This window comes from Dendrobates tinctorius, unplaced genomic scaffold (assembly GCF_039654945.1).
Source record: "Dendrobates tinctorius isolate UK_male_01 unplaced genomic scaffold, ASM3965494v1 ptg000089l, whole genome shotgun sequence".
Lineage (NCBI taxonomy): Eukaryota > Metazoa > Chordata > Amphibia > Anura > Dendrobatidae > Dendrobates > Dendrobates tinctorius.
In genome coordinates, this window is record NW_027361757.1 from 20,169,352 (window position 1) to 20,188,310 (window position 18,959).

Consider the following 18,959-nt stretch of genomic DNA (forward strand, 5'->3'; position numbering starts at 1 on the left):
CCATAACTATATATGGGCAGAATATCACTTTAAAACTCCTCTTTCTCTCACCTCATGTTCCAAAAATAGGGCTTTCAGTTGTCCCTTTGACCAGTAATCCATTGCATAGGATAGCAGCTTCATGGAAACCATATTGATTCGTAGAAAGTTCCCGACAAACAGCACTCTGTCAATGTTCTACAAATGGAGGTATACAAAATGATTTAAAAAAACAAAGATTAATCAGCTCAGTTATTGCAGCAGAGGTATCTCTGACATGGCCGGTCATGCAAGGGCAGACATCGAATTCAGATGGAGGTACCTCACTCCCCAGAATTATTATTAAGAGAGACATTTTTGTCATGTACACATGTAAAATAAAAAAAGAAAGGAAAGTTCGGAAGGCCTACGCGTTTCAGGGATTCTGAACCCTGAAGCGGTTAAAAGAGGTAGCGAGATGGAGTATGTATAATGTTTATTCTACAGTGGTTTAGGCTTTTTTAACCAAATAAATAAATACATGAAAAAAAAAATGACATGGGGTCTTTCCCTATTGTATGAAACCAGCAAAGGTAAAGCAGACAACTGAGAGTTGATATTATTAGGCTGAGAAGGTCCCTTGTTATTGGGCCCTTCCCAGTCTAAAAATACCAGCCCACAGCCAGCCCAGGATTGGCACATCACATTAGATGCGCCAATGCTGTCGTTTCGCTTTCACTCTTCCTGATTGCTCTGATGTGTTGGCAATTAGGGTTGATATCAGCTGTGAATTGTCCAAAATCACAGCTGGCATCAAGCCCTGGGGTTAGTAATGGAGATGTGGCCATCAGACACCCCCATTACTAACCCAGTAATCCAAACAACACACACATGAAAAACACTTTATTTAAAAAAAAAAAAAAAAAAAAAAAAAAAAACACTCCCTGACACTTTCCCTGGTTCACTAATGTATAAAAAAAAACCCTCACTCTGCAGAGTGGTATAGTGACCGACATCATCGCTGTTCAGTTCAGAGCCGCTGGGTCTCGCACATTTAGCAGAATGAGCCGGAAGTGGCTGCTGCTAAAAGCCTATTAAGACTCAGTGCGAATCTCCATAGGCGACTATTGATGGAATCGGGAAACATCGTGGGAAGTCCTGGACTATGTCGGACCCACCTGGGACCCTTTTATTTTCTGATAAATTACTTTTTGTGTTTTTCAGAATTCCATTTGTGGACTACATCAAACCTGCATGGGTTTTTATATTTTTTTTTTTATAAACTGGTGAACCAGGGAAAGTGTGGGAAAGCCTTTTTTTAAATACATTTTTTTTTATGTTTGTGTGTGCTTGTTATCTTTTTTTTTTTTTTTATTATTGGGTCAGCAATGGGGGGTGTCTGATAGACACCTCTCCATTACTAACACCAGGGCTATGTGCCAGCTTTGTTTTTGACCAATTCACAGCTGACATCAACCCCAAGCCCTATAACCCCAATTTCCACCGCACCAGGGCAATCAGGAAAGTGAACACAGAGTACCAGAATTGGCGCATCTGATGTGCCGCTTCTGGGGTGGCTGCTGGCTGGTATTTTTAGGCTGGGAAGAGGCCAAAAAAAAAATAGGGACCTTCCTAGCCTGATACTATAAGCCCCCAGCTGTCTGCTTTACCTTTGCTGGTTATCAAAAATAGAGGGGACCTCACAGCGTTTTTTTAATTATTTATTAGGTTAAACAAGGATAAACACACTTCAGTGACTCATGAAAAGCACTAAAGGATGCAAGTTTATTACATGTAGGAGGGTTATGAAATTATGTATGTACAGCAGACCTCGAAAAAATTTGCAGACCAGCACTGACTCGTTGAGTAACATTAATCAGAATGCAATGCAATTTTTATCTGCATTGCACTCGTCTGATTTGTATGATAATGTGAGCTAACCATAAGAAAAAGAAGAAGCTCCTACTTGCTGGTTTTCCTGGGATTCCCTTTATCCAGTCTGGGCTTTTGGCCACTAGATGTCAGCACTTGACAAGCCTGTAATATGTAGCCATATATACACCCATCAGCCATAACATTTTACAAATATTGTGCACTATGCAGCTTCATCCACAGCAAGCTGCAAAGCAATATGTCTATCATAGTCAGCAATAGCTTTTTCAGCCATTTGTGCTCTTCTGTAAGATGGGACCAGATGGACCAGCCTCCACTCACCACATATATTAATGAGCTACAGGGCACAGTCAGGTGGCCATATAAATCTGAGATTGGAATGAAGTGCAAGGACCGGCCAGCGGCTCTCCTGACCAGAGTGTGACCTCTTCATATATTTCTATGCAGCTGTCACACTCAGGTCGGGAGAGCCGCCGGCCAGTCTGTGCACTGATCTCGGGCCGATTTATACGTCCGTCTGACTGCGCCCTTAAAGGTGGTTGTCCAGGTTTGGGACAAAAGTCAGCCGACGCTGTGTGTCTGCAGACTGCTGAATAATGACAGCAAGTGGTGTGCACGGTAGGTCACGATTCTACGGTATTCCCAGTGAGAGCGGGTGAATGCATGACTATATACCGGTCATCCGCCGACTAGACTCATTCAGCTTCTCTCAGAAGAAGTGAATTAAGAGAAGGCAGATGAGTCTAGTCAGTATGCAAAACGCACACATGTAGTCATGTAACCATTCACTCCTACATACCAGGAATATTGGGGAATCGTGACAGCGCGCACACAGCACACTGTCATTCACTCCTACATACCAGGAATATTGGGGAATCGTGACAGCGCGCACACAGCACACTGTCATTCACTCCTACATACCAGGAATATTGGGGAATCGTGACAGCGTGCACACAGCACACTGTCACTATTCAGCAGTGTGCAGAGTGACTGCAGAATTTTTACCTAAGCCCAGACAACCCCGTTAAGCTTTCATACACAATAGATAGCTGTCCGCCAAATAATCGTTCCACTATCTCTCCTGATTTCCCCATACACAGGAACGCACAGCCTGGCCTAGCACTCCTGTGTTCTCTATAATAGAGCCTCTGGTAGAGGACTATCAAATTAGGCATCCAAAATCAGACTTGGAACCGAATACCCCCACATCATCTTTTGTCAGAAGAGTCAAGGGGCCACCAAACACATTAGATGACTAACTGACGTTAATCTAATGTGTATGGGGGTCTTTATATTACCAGTTGTCCATTCTTAACCAGGATGACCCCACAAGATCTGCCATTTCTTGGAGATGCTGTGACCCAGTAGACTACCCGTCAAAGTTTAGCTCTTGCCAAAGTTGCTCATATCCTTACACTTACCCAACTTTCCTGCTTCCAACACATCTACTTCAAAAACTGTTTGATCGCTGCCTAATATACGTATATCCCCGTCAACATGTGACGACATAAGATAATGTCATTCACTAAACCTGTTAGTGGTTTTAATGTTATGGATGTTTGGTGTATATACAGTACATGGGCACACAACAAAACTAGCAACAAAAAGATACTACAAAATAAGTAAAAATAAATGGTGTGAAAGCAGAACATGCTATGGTACAAATCCCTAAAAAGCTGATAAATTTAAAAGGACACTTATAGACGGGAGGCTTGAATACTTTGTGTAGACACTAGGCTTGCGAGGATGCATCCACATTGGGTGCCATTTATATGGCGCAGAGTATTGTGTGTTTGCACCGTACTCAAAATTTGCCCAAATACCACAAAGCTATGATTATACAATGTGCAACCTATAAAAAGCACAGCAGTCAGGGCACCACCATACCAGGGGGACAGACAAATGTGGAAGACTGGACCAGAGTCAGGTCCTTGGCAGATTCTCCCGGCCCCACTTCCTTTGACTGACAGGCCTCTCCATACGTGCATGTCAGCCAATGGTAACCGGGCTGGGAAAGGCCACCAGTGACCAGCCTCCTGGACTAGTCATCCAAGCTGTATTGTCACCATGCGGCTTTTAAAAGTACATAAAGCAGCAGCATTTCAGAGTGAAACAATAATAGAGCCAGGGTCCAATTCATGCTGCCTGTCATTCGGCCACCATAAATCAGCTGTCAGGTTTCCTTTAACCATAGGCTTTTTAAAAATGCAGACTATTGGGAGACTTATGGCCCTTGTAGACCGGACAATCCAGGCAGTTAAGGAACCCCAATCGGTTACATGAAAGCTGACTGGCCTTTTCCAACAGGCTGGCGAACAATCTATGTGCACAGAATGGGCTAACATGGCTGTTCTGTGCCCAAAGAATATCATATTCTCGGCAGTACACTATTTACAAGGGGTGATGTGCTGCTAATAAAGACGATTTATAAGTCAACTTAAAAATCATCGCACCTGACGAACAAGAGCTTTTTTTCTAGATCGTTATGTGATTGCTTGCCTGTTTAGGATGTGTGCACACGTTGCGGATTCTGCTGCGGAATTTTCCGCGCGGATTTGTCTAAATCCGCAGGACAAAAGACCTGCGGTTTATCTGTGGATTTTCTGCGGATTAGCCTGTGATTTTTCCCTGCGGTTTGACACCGGTCATGGAGCAGGTGCCGAACGGCTGCGGAATCCGCACAAAGAAATGACATGCTGCGGTTTTGAAACCACGGAAAATTCCGCACCGTGGGCACTGCGGTTTTCATTTTGCATTGCCTTACATGGTACTTTACACCGTAGCAGAAACTGCTGTGGATCCGCAGGGCTAAATCCGCTGCGGATCCACAGCAGAATCCGCAACATGTGCACACACCCTTAGATCGGCCGATAGTTAGAAAGGAGCATTTACCACTTGTTGGCTCATTTGGGATATAATGGGGCTGTTTTATAGACAAGTGAATTCAGGACTAATGTGATCTACCCTACACATGATACATTTTGGATAACTAATGAACACTCTCTGTAAACCAGAACTGAACAATGTGTGCTACCGGACAGGACATAAAGGTATAATACACAAGGTATGCACAGCAGAAACGGTCCTAGGAAGCACAGGGCGTGGCTGGGATCCAACTATAGGATTCTGCTGCAGTTCTTCATGCTTTGATAGCCCTGTACAATGCTGCTTGAACTCCATGCCACAAGGCAACACTGTAAAGAAGCTGAAAGCAGAAAGACGACGACATGTTGCTTTCATTCACCGAGCACCAAGTAGCAAAGCAGGTGTGTGCCCGTGCAGAGCTTACAATCTCCATTCTCTAGTACAGTGACATAAACAGATTCATAGTCATCAGGAGTCTCAGTAATAAATAAAACTAAATTATCTAAATTAAAAAATGCTGCAATTCACCCAAAAAAATGCAATAAAAGGCAATCTCCAGTCTTGATACACTGAGGAACAGCTCATGGGATGGGAGAAAGTAGAATATCATAGCCAATCACCAGTCTTAAGACTTTTTTTTCTTTTCTTTTATAAATAATAATTTTGTCCCTCTTTAAGCGCTTCATTCTTTATGGGGCTGCCGAAAAAAGCCTAACACCAGCAGTACCATAGGAAATGAATGGAGTGTAGGTCGGACACATTGCTCCTCCACTCTGTCTATAAGTGCCCTGTTCTGACAATGGATGATGCTACCAATGATCAATGAGGTATCGCCTATCCTATGCATAAGTGATAACTTGTTTTCACCAGACAATCCCTCTAATGCTTGATCGCTGGGGACCCCAATGGATTAGCACCCACTAATCACTAAAATGGGGGTCTCCAGCTCATCCTCACTATATGACCACTTAATAGAATGGTGGTTGAGCATTTCTGTGGTTGCTCCACTCAAAGTCTGTGGGACACAGTGCTTGGCGGGCCATCCTAGCTTTTATAAAGCTTGGCATTGTGAATCCAAAGGGGTCATTTAACTTCAAATTCCCTTTTTTGTGGTGGTTCTGTTGTCCCCACTAACAAGGGAAATGATAATGAGTATTTGTCAATTTATTCATAAAGTTCCTAGAGGAACAACAGCAAAAAAAACAATGCAGAATTCTCAGAAACCTCTTTAAAGGTAGCATTTTAAATTACTGGGACGGTATACACAGTATATGGTGGAATCGGTGTAAAAGAGATTCAGTTTTCACCTAACCAGTTTGTAAATCCCATTTGAATAGATGAAGAAATGTGATCGTTACCTCATTGAGGGCGCACATACGAGCAATGGATCCTATGTTGTTTGTGATGGTAACCAGGGTAGCTCTTGCCAAGTCCTCCTTACTTATGGTGTCTCTTTTCTCTTTGCTCATCATGTGGCCAAAGCTTTTAGGAGGACAGTAAGGACAAAAGTGTTAATATGTGTAGAAATGACATAGGCATGATATATTTCCACTAACGTACAGGTTGCTCTCAACGGGCAGGGCTCATGTTGCCTTCACTCTTGTATATACGCATTCCCTTACATTCTACTTAAAGGGGATTCAAGACTATTTTATTTTTTCATTGTGCCTAAGAACCATCAGGCAGGTAGATGCAACTTCCCTACTTGTTGTGCCTGACGCCAATTTCTGCTGACAAAGAGCGATCACAGACCACTCCTGCTGGCGAATCAGCGGCTTCCGCTGATGTTACGTCGATAGAGCAGAGGCTCCCTTTCTGCTCTGTAGACAGGGTATGACTGCACACATCATGCTGACCGACAGCTGGCTACCCACAACCTAACTGCGGGGAGCTGGCTATCATTCAGCATAATGTTGGAAGTCATGCCCCGTAGACAGAGCACCCGGAAAAAGAAGAGGGCGGTTTTGACATGGAGCAGCTGAATTGCCGGCAAGAGTGGTCGGTGACAGCTCAGAGCCAGCACTGCGTAGAACAGGCAGGCAGCAACTACTTGTCTGTTACTTATAAGGCCCATAGGAAGAAAAAGAAAAAAATCCTTGACAACCTCTTTAACCAGGAGGAGCCTCAGTGACATGGATGCAAATGGTAGTCACAACTGGGTATCACCTTTGGAAAATTAGGTTGGAAGATCTTAAAAGAGGAGTTATGGGCCCCATCACACACAGTGAGATCGCTGACTTTGTGACGCATCAGCGATCTCTCCAGCGATATCGCTGTGTGTGACATCCATCAGCGACCGCCCCCCCCGCCGGATATCGCTGATCGTGCTGGATCGTCCTGGGCCAATTTTTGATCGTTGGTCTCCCGCTGGCCAGCATGCATCGCTGCATGTGGCAGCGGGAGACCAATGATCAGCGACGCTGCACGCTGGTATCCAAAGTAAACAGCGGGCAACTAAGAGCTGCGCGGCTCTTGGATGCCCGCTGTTTACCCTAGATACCAGCTTCCTCGCTGGTCCAGATCACTGGTGAGTCTGTCTAACTATGTCCCAGCGATCCCATCCATGTCGGATCGCTGGGACATCGTTGTGTGTAACGGGGCCTTATCACTCACTAGCCATAAATATTTTTACACTAATCTAAATGTCACTGTTCTCCTGAATGGGGAGTTGTTGGTTATTTGCTCCTGTTCATCTCTGTTCTTGAGATATGGCCCCCTCTTCCATGTATGTAAATCTAGTCTTATTAGCCAAGGGGGTATGATCCTCAACGCTTCTCTGGGAAATTTAGAGAATGGGGGGGGGGGTCATCTCTCAGTAATGGAGCGGTGCAGAAACAGGTAAAAATAAATAAATAAATAATGAAATGCCACAACGTCAGACTCAGCAGAGCAGGGTTAAAAAATTTACATATGCAGGGTGAGTGTCAGGTCTTTCATAAGTAGTGGACATTGCAACAAATTCTGGCAGTAATGGGGGACAAAAATTTCACACATTCTGGGTTCAGTCAACGAAACATTTGCAAAAAAAAAAAAAAATAAAGAAAAAAAACTATGTATTAACGGATTTCCTAAAGGACCTTAAAAAAAAGACCCGTCACTAGATCAGAAGTGTTCATCTTTTGCTCTTATTTTATTCCCCACGCTTCCCTGATTATTGCATGGTTTGTTTGTTTTTAAATCCGCCATATGGGTCCAGACAATTAGCCTTTTTATTTAGTAGTAATTTTTAAGATCTCCACCAATGAGTTGCTGCTCACAGGGTAATAATGCAAAGCTGCCTAAAGACACAACGCCAGAAAATCCTGTGAGCAACACCCCCTTGGTAAAAACCGTATAAAGCAGCACTAAATAAAAGGCCTAGATCTCGGGAACTGCAGGATGGATTTAAAAAAATTAAATTAAATTAAAAAAACTATGGAACATTCAGGGGAGCAGCAGGAATAAAATAAAAGCAAAACCTTTAAACAGGTTGCTTCCCCAAGACAACACCTTCTGTGAAGACAGCCGCCTTTGGCAATCACCTGATCGCAGCAGATCAGGTTCCCAGAAACACCCACGGTAAGCTGTTTTAGCTTGAGGAAATCTTTTGATAAGGTGACACGAGGATATGATTTATTCCCTGAACTTATTATTCTGTGTGTCACATATACGGATGATGATTTACATTTATTAAGTGAGAGAAATACAAGTTACCTAGAGGCAACAGCAGAGCCCTGAAGGCTGAAGCGCTCATAGTCCCCGCCGTAGATATCCTTCACCAGTTTATCCACATTAGTGCTGTCTCCTTTCGCGGCCATTTCCAAAGCTTCTTCAAATGTTTCACAACCCGTCAGCAAGCAGCATAGGCCAAGGAATGTTCCTCCTCCCAAACTGAAGACGCAAACACAAAAATATAATAATTGATGATCACACAAATCATATGGTCAGACAATCTAGAGTTATTGGTGCAGCATTGTGGTACATTTGCGGTGTAGGTTTGTGTTTCACTGAATAAACCCTAAAAAACAACGGCAACTGCCATGTTAACATCCAAGGACCGCGAGTTCCATGGGGTTCTCTAAGAAGCTCCAGACGTCCTATGACAGGAAACCAATCTGGTCTTAGCTGGAATTATTTTTCCTAAATCTTCTTGTAGGAAATTAGGGAAATAGTAGTAGAATATCATTCCACCCCTGCTATAATTATATTTCTGACCACAATCACATACACTAGGTGTGATATATGCAGATCTCAAAATCCCTATGTTATTATGCTCTTTGTGACATGGTGAGAGCATAACGCTAAAAACAAAAATATATTCTATATGAATGATTGACTAGTAGACTTATCAAAGATAATATCCAGTGTCAGAATAAAGCTCGTGCTACCCGGCGATGCTGCCGCAACTTCTGTCGCATGACCAAAATTTGCTACGTGTCACTGCTGCATCAGTATAAATAAAAAGGGGGGGTGCGGTCCAGCTACTGAAGATAAAGTTCCAAACCTTATCATATAATGGATATAATTACATAGCACTCAAAAAGATAAAGACAACGCGTTTCGATGGCACTCCTACATTCTTAATCAGAGCTCTGATTAGAAGAGCACTCTTCACATCAACATTTTTATCCTCTTAATATATTGCAATCATATTATACAGCACTGTGTACTTACAGTTGCTCATTTTCCCGTTCTACGCAGCTAATTCTTCTGTTTTCAATTTGGTCTATGACATCACGTGATTAAAAACTGAGTATCTGAATCCTTCTAAGCTCTTTGTAGAATCAGGAGGTCAATTTTCCCTGTATGACTCATCAGTCACTGCAAAACTCAATGGCAGTGGGGAGGGGTGGAGCAACTGGGTCAGAAGTTGAAGAGAGGAATTATTTCTCCCTGTACTGGCTCCCAATTACCCAAAGACAGTTCAAATCCTTCACCGTGGCATACAAAGTCATCCACAGCCTGTCCCCTTCATACATCTCCGACCTCGTCTCCTGGTACTTACCTGCACGCAACCTCCGATCCTCACAAGATCTCCTTCGCTACTCCCCTCTTATCTCCTCTTCCCACAATCGCATACAAGATTTCTCTCGCGCATCCCCTCTACACTGGAACTCTCTACCACAACATATCAGACTCTCACCTACCATGGAAACCTTCAAAAAGAACCTGAAGACCTACCTCTTCTGACAAGTCTACTACCTGCAGTAACCACCGATCCAACTAACCGCTGCACGACCAGCTCTACCCTCACCTACTGTATCCTCACCCATCCCTTGTAGATTGTGATCCCTCGTGGGCAGGGTCCTCTCTCCTCCTGTACCAGTCGTGACTTGTATTGCTTAAGATTACTTTACTCGTTTTTATTATGTATACCCCTCCTCACATGTAAAGCGCAATAATAATAATAATTTCTGCGGGGACAAGAAACTTCCTGTTTCTACATAGAGGAGAGAAAGAAGAATTAGCTGGGTTGAAAGGCAAAATGAGCAATTGTAAGTACACAGTGCTATATAATATGATGAGCGAAATATATTACTTTGATGGAAGGGCTTCTTTAGCATTGCAGGAGTATGATCAAAACTTGTAGGTCTTTCCTCCCTAAGGGTTTCTCTAGTTTTTTTTTTTTAAGTGCTATGGAATTTTAAACATTATATAATGAAGTTTGGATTTTAACTTACAGAGCTAGAATGAACCCCCCTTTTTTCAATATACATTTGACCAGGACGAAGTACACGCTGAATAATTGAATATTTTTGGTGAGCTGACTATCACCTTTATGAGTCGCAGCAACATCACAGCACAATGCAAGTGAATGTAGTCGTATTGTGAGAGCAAGTCACAAAAAAATCTAACACTTAGACTTCTTGTGACATGCTCATTGTAGTACCCTTGGGGTCGCGATGCGACCATATTAATTTATATTGTGTTGTGAGGTAGCTGTGACACCTAGCAAACTTTAGTAGCATGACAAGTGTTGCGATTAAAGTGAAGATGTCTCAACCCAAGGTTTTTGGGGTTCCTTTGAAAAAGCCATAAAAAAAAAAAAAAAAAAATAGTATAGTTTCCCATTTCACCTATGGGACCATATCAGACCCTACATGAGCACTACATATAGGTATGGTCTTCTGCACAAAAGTTTATGGCAGATATTTGGAGAGCGACAACCGTATAACTCAAGAGAAAGAGTTGCAGACAAATTTAGCTACCTCTATTTTTATTTGCATGCACAGGGTTTACCAGATGGCCACCAGAGAGGATGAATGGTGAAGGTCCTCCTATGTCCTCAGGTGGTAAAGGGCCAAGAGGGTAAAAGGCTAATTTGGGTCATTCCATAGTAACTTACGTTACAATAAGTTTACTTTTCGTATGAAGTAATGGTATTGTAACGTAAATTACCATCAGCTTTGTAACCAAGTAATAACACTGTATTTTGTATTTAATTTGTATTCTTGAAAAGTCAAACGGTGTTGACATCTATTGAGGATAGTTTAATGTACAATATACATTCACTCATTTTTGTCCTGCCTTCAAAGAACAGTCTGTAGCCATTATTAACTCAGTTTTTGGCTTGTGAATGTAATGTAAGTTACCATGGAATGACCCATGTGCCCTCCCTATAATCTATTTGTGTTGGTATTGGTCACATACTTATGAATGTTAGATCTCTCAGGGATAAAAAGACATTTACCTGGTCCCAGTGACTCTTTTATAGTTGTCTTTAGAATATACTGCAAGAATGCTGACTCCTGAACCTATGTTAACCAGCAACATAGGATAAGGATTATCAAGGCAATATGGCTTCTTCTGACATTGTTCTGGGTTCGTTGGGTTGTCAAAGTAGTAACATTCTGGACGGCCATTAAAGCCAACAGAATCGACATAGAGGAGGCCTCGGATCAAGCAGTCCAATTCATCAAGTTTATGGAGCTGGAGGTCAGCTATCTAGAAAGAGAGAAACATTAAGTTAATGAATAAGCAGGTTTAAGTAGAACAGAAGATACTGTCTCCAAACACAAGGGCAAAGAGCCATCAGGCGACACTTTGCTCTCCTGTACATATTAGATATTGCATAAGAAGTCACATATAAACAAAGTACAAAAAGTTATTAATTCCTACATTGCACTTTGCCTGAGCGACTACAGCAAAAGCTACCAAAGGTCGTTCCAGGTTCTTCAGGGCTATCAAAAAGTGTGGGGAGTGGAGCACCACTAATCTGATTTTCATGAAGTATATTCATAGACATAGCATCTGTGTGCACATTCCTTATAAATGGATGATTTCTATCCCCCCAAAATTGAGCTGTAGCAAAGATCCTCAAGATCTGCTCTCAGAGACTAAATGATTACATAACGAATATCACAGGCTGTGATCATCGCTAAGAAAGCAACACAGAAACAGCCAACTTGGTGAAAAGACCCACCATAGACCCCCTTATTGCTCAGATCCAGGGGTGTATATATTATCAGTATCTGGGGAAATGTATCTGTCTGTATATAATGAGGAGAGGTGAATATTATATTGCCAGGTTATTCCCAACATTTAAAAATATCACGAATCCACAGACTAGGCTATAACTTGAGAATTGGTGGGTACCTAACCTTTTTTGATCCCCAACCATCCAGAGAATGGAGCTATGATTTTTTTTTTCAAAGGAGCAAAAATTTAGGTGAACCTATACTCCCTTTATTCTCTATGGGACTGCAAGAAAAAAAGGAGTCCTGTACCCGGCCTTCTCTGCAAGTCCCATATGAAATGGATGGAATTGTAGTGCTCATGTGTGGCCACCAATCCATTCTGACGTGGCATTGTACAGCTTTATATTTTTTCAAACCAATTTTTGATCACAAATGCTGTTGGACCCTCTTTCGTTATTGTATACTCGTTATTACATTTTGTCACTCTCTATAAATGCATTTTTTTGCACATATCATATTTATACAAGTTTTTTGTGATACTTGCTTGTACATTTGTAGGCATACATTTCTAAAGCCAGTTATATTTATTCATTCAGCGCCTTTTACGGGAGCCTGCTGTGGTTTGCCATTGCCTTTATACTGAGGTATGGCATTTGGTCTTGAGTCTCCTTTGCACACAGATGCAATTTTAATTGTTTTTATACTATATGTGTTTTGTTCTGTCTCTGTATGTATTTTTTGGTGATTAATAAAAATTCAAATTTTGTATTACACATATATTTGGTATATATATATTTCTTATGCAATTGAGGTGCTCCCTTTTATGGGTTTGACTTTTTCTTGCTCTATTACAAAAATTTGAAAAAACACGCTACGTGTATTGGGCATCCACTAGGACCAAAACCAGAAGAGTCACTTATGTGTACTTGCAGATCCCGGGCTAAAGAAAAGCATCCAATGTCAAAAATGCTACCAGTTTACAATCTCATCTCATACAAGTTCATAGAAAAGATGCTCTGGAGTTAGGGAGCTTTCACAATGCGTCTTGGCACCCGTTTGTTAGTCCCGTTAGGTGATTAAGTCCGCCGCCCCTCCCAGCAAAAAGGGATTCAGGCGTAAGCCCCGACGGGGCCATAGACTGTAATGGTGCGGGCAGAGCGAGTGTGTGCTTGGTCGTTCATCATTTGCGGGTATGTACGCCTGTCCTGGAGACGGACACCCAGAAGCAGTCTGATAAGGGACATGGAGGATCTTGTTTATGAGGAAAGATTTAAAGAATTAAATTTATATTTTCTTGAAAGGCACGGGACACGAACACCCTGTACAAGTACATGAATGCCCTTCACAAAAAGTGTGGTTAAAATCTGCATCATGCAAGACCTCCTTAAGGATAATTTCACACAGGACTTTTTTTGCTGCAGCAAAACCTGATCTTCTTGGCAGGAAAGAAACTGTGGCAAAAACGCAGGTTTAGGTGCGGTTTTTTTTTTTCCTATCTCTCTGTCCATGCTAATGTCCATGACTTTTCTGCAGCAAAAACTCTGCAAATAATGACACCTGCGTTTTTTCAACACCCATTCAAGTCAATGGGTGAAAAACGCGGAAAAAAACGCAGCAAAAACGCTGACAGAAGTGACATGCTCTATGTCCAAAAAACGCAGCAAAGCACAAAATCCTGATCACACAAAAAACCAATGTGCGTGCATGAGATTTCTGAAATCTCATAGGCTTTGCTGGTAATGGAAAAAGCAGCTGAAAATTAGCATAAAGATAAAATGAAAAACAAACGCAGCAAAAAAGTCCTGTGTGAACTTACCCTAAAAGACAAGGAGCCACTTCCTCCACCTGGAGAAGAATAGTTCAATCTCCAGAGGAAACAAGCCTTCTTTACCATAAGAACTAATACTCTGAGGGATAAGGCCCCTTTACATTTAGCGATGCACCAGCGATCCCAACCACGATACGACCCGGTCAGGATCGCTGATGCATGGCTAAATGGTCGCTAGTGAGCTGCCAAACAGGCAGATTTCACTAACGACGCAGCAGCGGTCATAACTTACCTTTCAGATGCACCGATCCTGACGTCCTCCGTCCGCGTCCACGCGTCGTTCGTCGGCGCCAGCAGGAAGCGCCCGACGAGAAATGGAGCTGCGCGATCAGCGATGGACAGTGGGGGACCCGGTCGGAGGTAAGTATCACACATAGCGATATAGCTAGCGATATTGCTGCTGCGTCACAAAATCGCTTTAGCGATATTGCTTTGTGTAAAACCCCCTTTAGTCTACCTCAGGAGCTGGTCACAGCAGGGAACGCTGAGGTTTCCAAAAAGTCTTAGATGCTTTTTAGAAGAAAATATAAATAATTAAGTGTATAATGCTTTTATCTTTTTATGAAAGTTTGGTCCAGTGGATTGATAATTGGGATCAAGAAGATAGGTTCTCTTTTTTTGGAGTGGGCTGGATCATGTTGTTTTGTCGTTGTACACATACTCCATTCCCTTTCTCATGTCCCATCCCTCGGTTGAACTTGATGGACATTTTCTCAACCGTACTAACTATGCAAGTAATTGACGCAAGGGAGACCCATATTTTTTTCTGATAAAATTCAACAGTCCAAATAGAAAAATATTCAGAATTGAGAGTCCTCAGTGGTTGATCCCTTTTAATGGCCAACTGAAAAGATGGTAACACATTGCAAGCTTTCGAGACTACTCAGGTCTCTTCTTCAGGCTAGACTAATACAAAATCTGAAGAGTCACATATTTATGCACAATACAACACAGAAAAAATGCAATGGATAAGACAAGTGACGTGAAGCAGAACTATCAATATGGGAGAGGGAGAAACAAATATTGGACCAGTACATAGATAAGGAGTCCGGATGTTTTATAGTCCTCTGATTGGGGTCTCCTAATATGTTGTGATGCCCCCACCAGGTCTTGAAAGCAAATTCCTTAATTGATGTACAAAGACATAAATCCATGCGACACATTCATTCCAGCACTGAGAGTGTCAAAGGTCGTCATAAATTTATACTCCCAAACACGTCTCTCTCTCTCTGAGATGTGGTTACCTTTCAATACCAGTAATTTCATATCCATGTTGCTGTGATCAGGGATACAAAAATGTTTTGCCACAGGTAGATCCATTCTTTTTTCTCTTATTGTGTGACGATGAGCATTCATCCTTGTTCTAAGCTTTTGCCCTGTCTCCCCCACATACAGACCCCCAGTTGGACATTTAGTACAAATAATTAAGTACACCACATTAGATTTAATGCAGCTGAAAGTACCTGGGATCTTGTAGTCCTGATGTGAGTTGGGGATCTTTATCTTGTCCGTGGTCATTATAAATGGACAAGTTTTACATTTTTTCTGGTTGCAAGGAAAGGTTCCTGCAGCTGTTGGAGAGGACAGGGAGCTTCTGACAATGATGCTTCTTAAATTTGGGGGCTGCCTAAAACACAGCAATGGGGGGTCTGGAAAAATGGATTTTAATCGGGCATCTTTTTGTAGTAAAGGTTGTAATTTCCGTGCAGCTCCCCTTAGCACTTCCAGATTTGGGTTGCAGGTGACCACTAGAGGCACACGGTTATTTTCTTCTATAGCTTTGTAATGTAGCAGGTGATTCCTTGACATTCTGGTGGCTCTTGTAATTTGGTTTTCAATTGTTCTTGGATGGTAGCCCTGATTCAAAAAGGTCTTTTTGAGGCGACCAAGGTGTTTGTCTCTATCCATGGGGTTGGAACATATACGATTGTATCTGATGGCTTGGCTATAGATAACAGAGTTCTTTATGCGTTTTGGATGGAAACTGTCCCATTTAAGGTATGTTGGACGGTCGATTGGCTTTTGATACAGGGATGTCTCTATTTCATTGTTTTTAGTTTAATGATGGTGTCCAAAAAGTTAATCTCAGTGCTGGAGTAGTTGAGTGTTAAATTGATGGTGGGTTGAAATTGATTAAACTGTTCGTGGAACGTCTTTAGCTGTTGCTCAGACTCCGTCCAGATGATTAAAATATCATCAATGAAGCGGTAGTAGGCCAGGGGCCTGATGGGGCATGAGGACAAAAAGTCGCTTTCAAGCTTGGCCATGAAAAGATTTGCATACTGTGGAGCCATTTTACTTCCCATAGCTGTGCCAGTCTCTTATAGATAGATCTTGTTGTCAAATTCAAAGTAATTGTAGGTGAGGATGAATTTTATAAGTTTCACCACAGCATCAGCATCAGTCCCTGTGTTTTCCATGAAGAATTTGCAGGCATTTAATCCATCTTGGGGTGTGTCCCTGATCACAGCAACATGGATATGAAATTACTGGTATTGAAAGGTAACTTCGCATCTCAGAGAGAGAGACGTGTTTGGGAGTATAAATTTATGACGACCTTTGACACTCTCCGTGCTGGAATGAATGTGTCGCATGGATTTATGTCTTTGTACATCAATTAAGGAATTTGCTTTCAAGACCTGGTGGGGGCATCACAACACATTAGGAGACCCCAATCGGAGGACTATAAAACATCCGGACTCCTTATCTATGATATCTATGTACTGGTCCAATATTTATGTTTCTCCCTCTCCCATATTGATAGTTCTGCTTCAGGTCACTTGTCTTATCCATTGCATTTTTTCTGTGTTGTATTGTGCATAAATATGTGACTCTTCAGATTTTGTATTAGTCTAGCCTGAAGAAGAGACCTGAGTAGTCTCGAAAGCTTGCAATGTGTTACCATCTTTTCAGTTAGCCATTAAAAGGGATCAACCACTGAGGACTCTCAATTCTGAATATTTTTCTATCTACTGGCTAACACGGTACAAAGATATACATCTTTCCTGTATCAAAACAGTCCAAATAGTAACAGATAAATCCCACAATCTAAGATAGATGTTAGTGCAGCCCGAGATTCTGAAAGATATACAGGGTGTCCGTTAGGTGACGGACTCCTGGCACAAAGTATCTGAATTGTGCTGTTTTTGTGGCCAATATTTATTCGGTCGTCCATGACAGCACCACCTGAGAGGGGATCCGCCCTTTAGGAACAGGAAACCTACAGATACAAAAAGGGTGGCACCTCTCCCACGCATCAGTTGGTTTCCTGTTCCAGAGGACAGGACTCTCTACAGATATGTCCGTCATGGAGTCGTCATTGAAATACCCAGGCCGGCTGACCGACCCAGGTAGCGAGGGGGTCTCCTACCTCGGTCAGTGCGGGGTCCCTGGAAGCGCCACGGTGGGGCCGGGTAGGTCACCACGGCAGTGGACGGAGCAGGTGGAGCAGGGGTCCGGTGGATGCTCTCTCCAAAACGCCGGCACCTGGTATGTATGCCCCGGTCCTGCTGCGCTTCCCCAGGCCCGGTCCTCCCGGTCAGTGCTGGCCCCTGGCGGCGCTCATGGCGGCGTGCGCGGGGGGGCTGGGGCATTCCGAGCAGGGGCGCTGCGCGGCTCCTTCGCGCGCTCTCCCGCAGGGCTCTGGTGAGCGGCGGAAGTGACGCGGCGGAAGGGGAGGGGCGATAGCACCGATACCGGAAGTCGGGTGCCGGCCGGCCTCCGGCGCGCGCCGCGGGTGCACGCCTGTCCGGGGGTCGCGCGGCGACCCGGGTGAGCCAAGGGGAGCCGGAGCATGGGGGAGGGAGCGCGAAGGCCGGGTGGGTGGTGCTATGGCAGGATACCTGCTGACCGGACACCAGGAGGCCATATAAGGCAGATGGGGACGCCGCTGGGGTGCTTCTGAAGGCCCCAGCAATGGATACAACGGAAGCCCCCTTAGACCAGCAGGACGAGGCGCAGGAGCGCCCGCAAAAACAGGCCACGACAAAACCGCATGCGAGTGGCCAGCAGAAAAAACAGAGACGAACTAGCGACCAGAGCCGCGAAAGTTCCTCCAGAAAGGAACCCCCTGCCTCCCTCCGTGATCCGGTACCTGCTTCATCTACATGGGTAAGAGATCTCCGTGAATGTACCCTGATGCAGTGTTCCCTTATGTTTTTTCGCAGGGGAAGAAGGCTACGGGAAAACAGAAGCACAGGGAATGTGCCCTCTGTAGTTCCCCCCTACCAGATGGCCACCCTAAAAAATTATGCCAACCATGCATTCGGCAAACGGTAGGGGTTAATAAAGACAGGGAGTCCAGGGGTAGATTGTCAGGCCCTTATACTCTCCCCCGTTTATGCAGGTAGTGGAAGAGACACCTGACTTCACTTCAAACCTGAGAGAGATGATCAGGGCAGAAATGAAAGTCTTACCTCAAAGAGAACCTTCTAGGAGAAGAGAGGCTAGTGGTTCAGGCTCGGAGACCTCAGTCGCCCCTGGGAAAGGTGACAACTCCTCGGACTCCTCGTCGTCTTCCTCGGATGAAGACTCTAGCCGGTTCTGCTTCCCCTTAGACCAGATGGACAGATTAGTGAAAGCAATACGGTCCACCATGGGGGTAGCGGACAAAAAACGGGAACTCTCAGCACAGGACATAATGTTCGGGGGTCTAGACCCCAAAAAACGCAGAGCTTTTCCATTAAACGATAAGGTTCAGAGCCTAATTGACAGAGAATGGAAGAGACCGGAAAAAAGGGGCTCTATGCCACCAGCCTTTAAGCGGAGATACCCCATTGATAACCCGGTAGTAAACAAATGGGATAAAGCCCCGAAACTAGACGCAGCAGTAGCCAAAGCATCTAAAAAATCCGCCATACCATTTGACGATATGGCCTCCTTGAAAGATCCACTAGACAAAAAAGCGGATTCCTTTCTTAAAGGGACATGGGAGATGTCAGCAGGCGCATTAAGACCAGCGGTAGCTGCCACCTGTACAGCCAGATCCATGATGGTCTGGCTAGATCAGCTAGATTCCG

General features: G+C 43.6%; 1 protein-coding gene across 4 annotated transcripts in view; it reads right to left on the reverse strand.

Moving 5' to 3' along the window:
- Window positions 1-18,959, reverse strand: part of PANK1 (pantothenate kinase 1) — a 78,335-nt gene that overhangs the window by 12,441 nt on the left and 46,935 nt on the right. For all 4 annotated transcript variants that reach the window (XM_073585890.1, XM_073585887.1, XM_073585888.1 and 1 more), the window contains 4 exons: window positions 11,387-11,640; window positions 8,410-8,586; window positions 6,075-6,198; window positions 52-177 (listed from right to left, as the gene is read on the reverse strand). In XM_073585890.1, coding sequence (XP_073441991.1) covers window positions 52-177; window positions 6,075-6,198; window positions 8,410-8,586; window positions 11,387-11,640 — 681 coding nt within the window. The remainder of the gene's footprint in view (window positions 1-51; window positions 178-6,074; window positions 6,199-8,409; window positions 8,587-11,386; window positions 11,641-18,959) is intronic.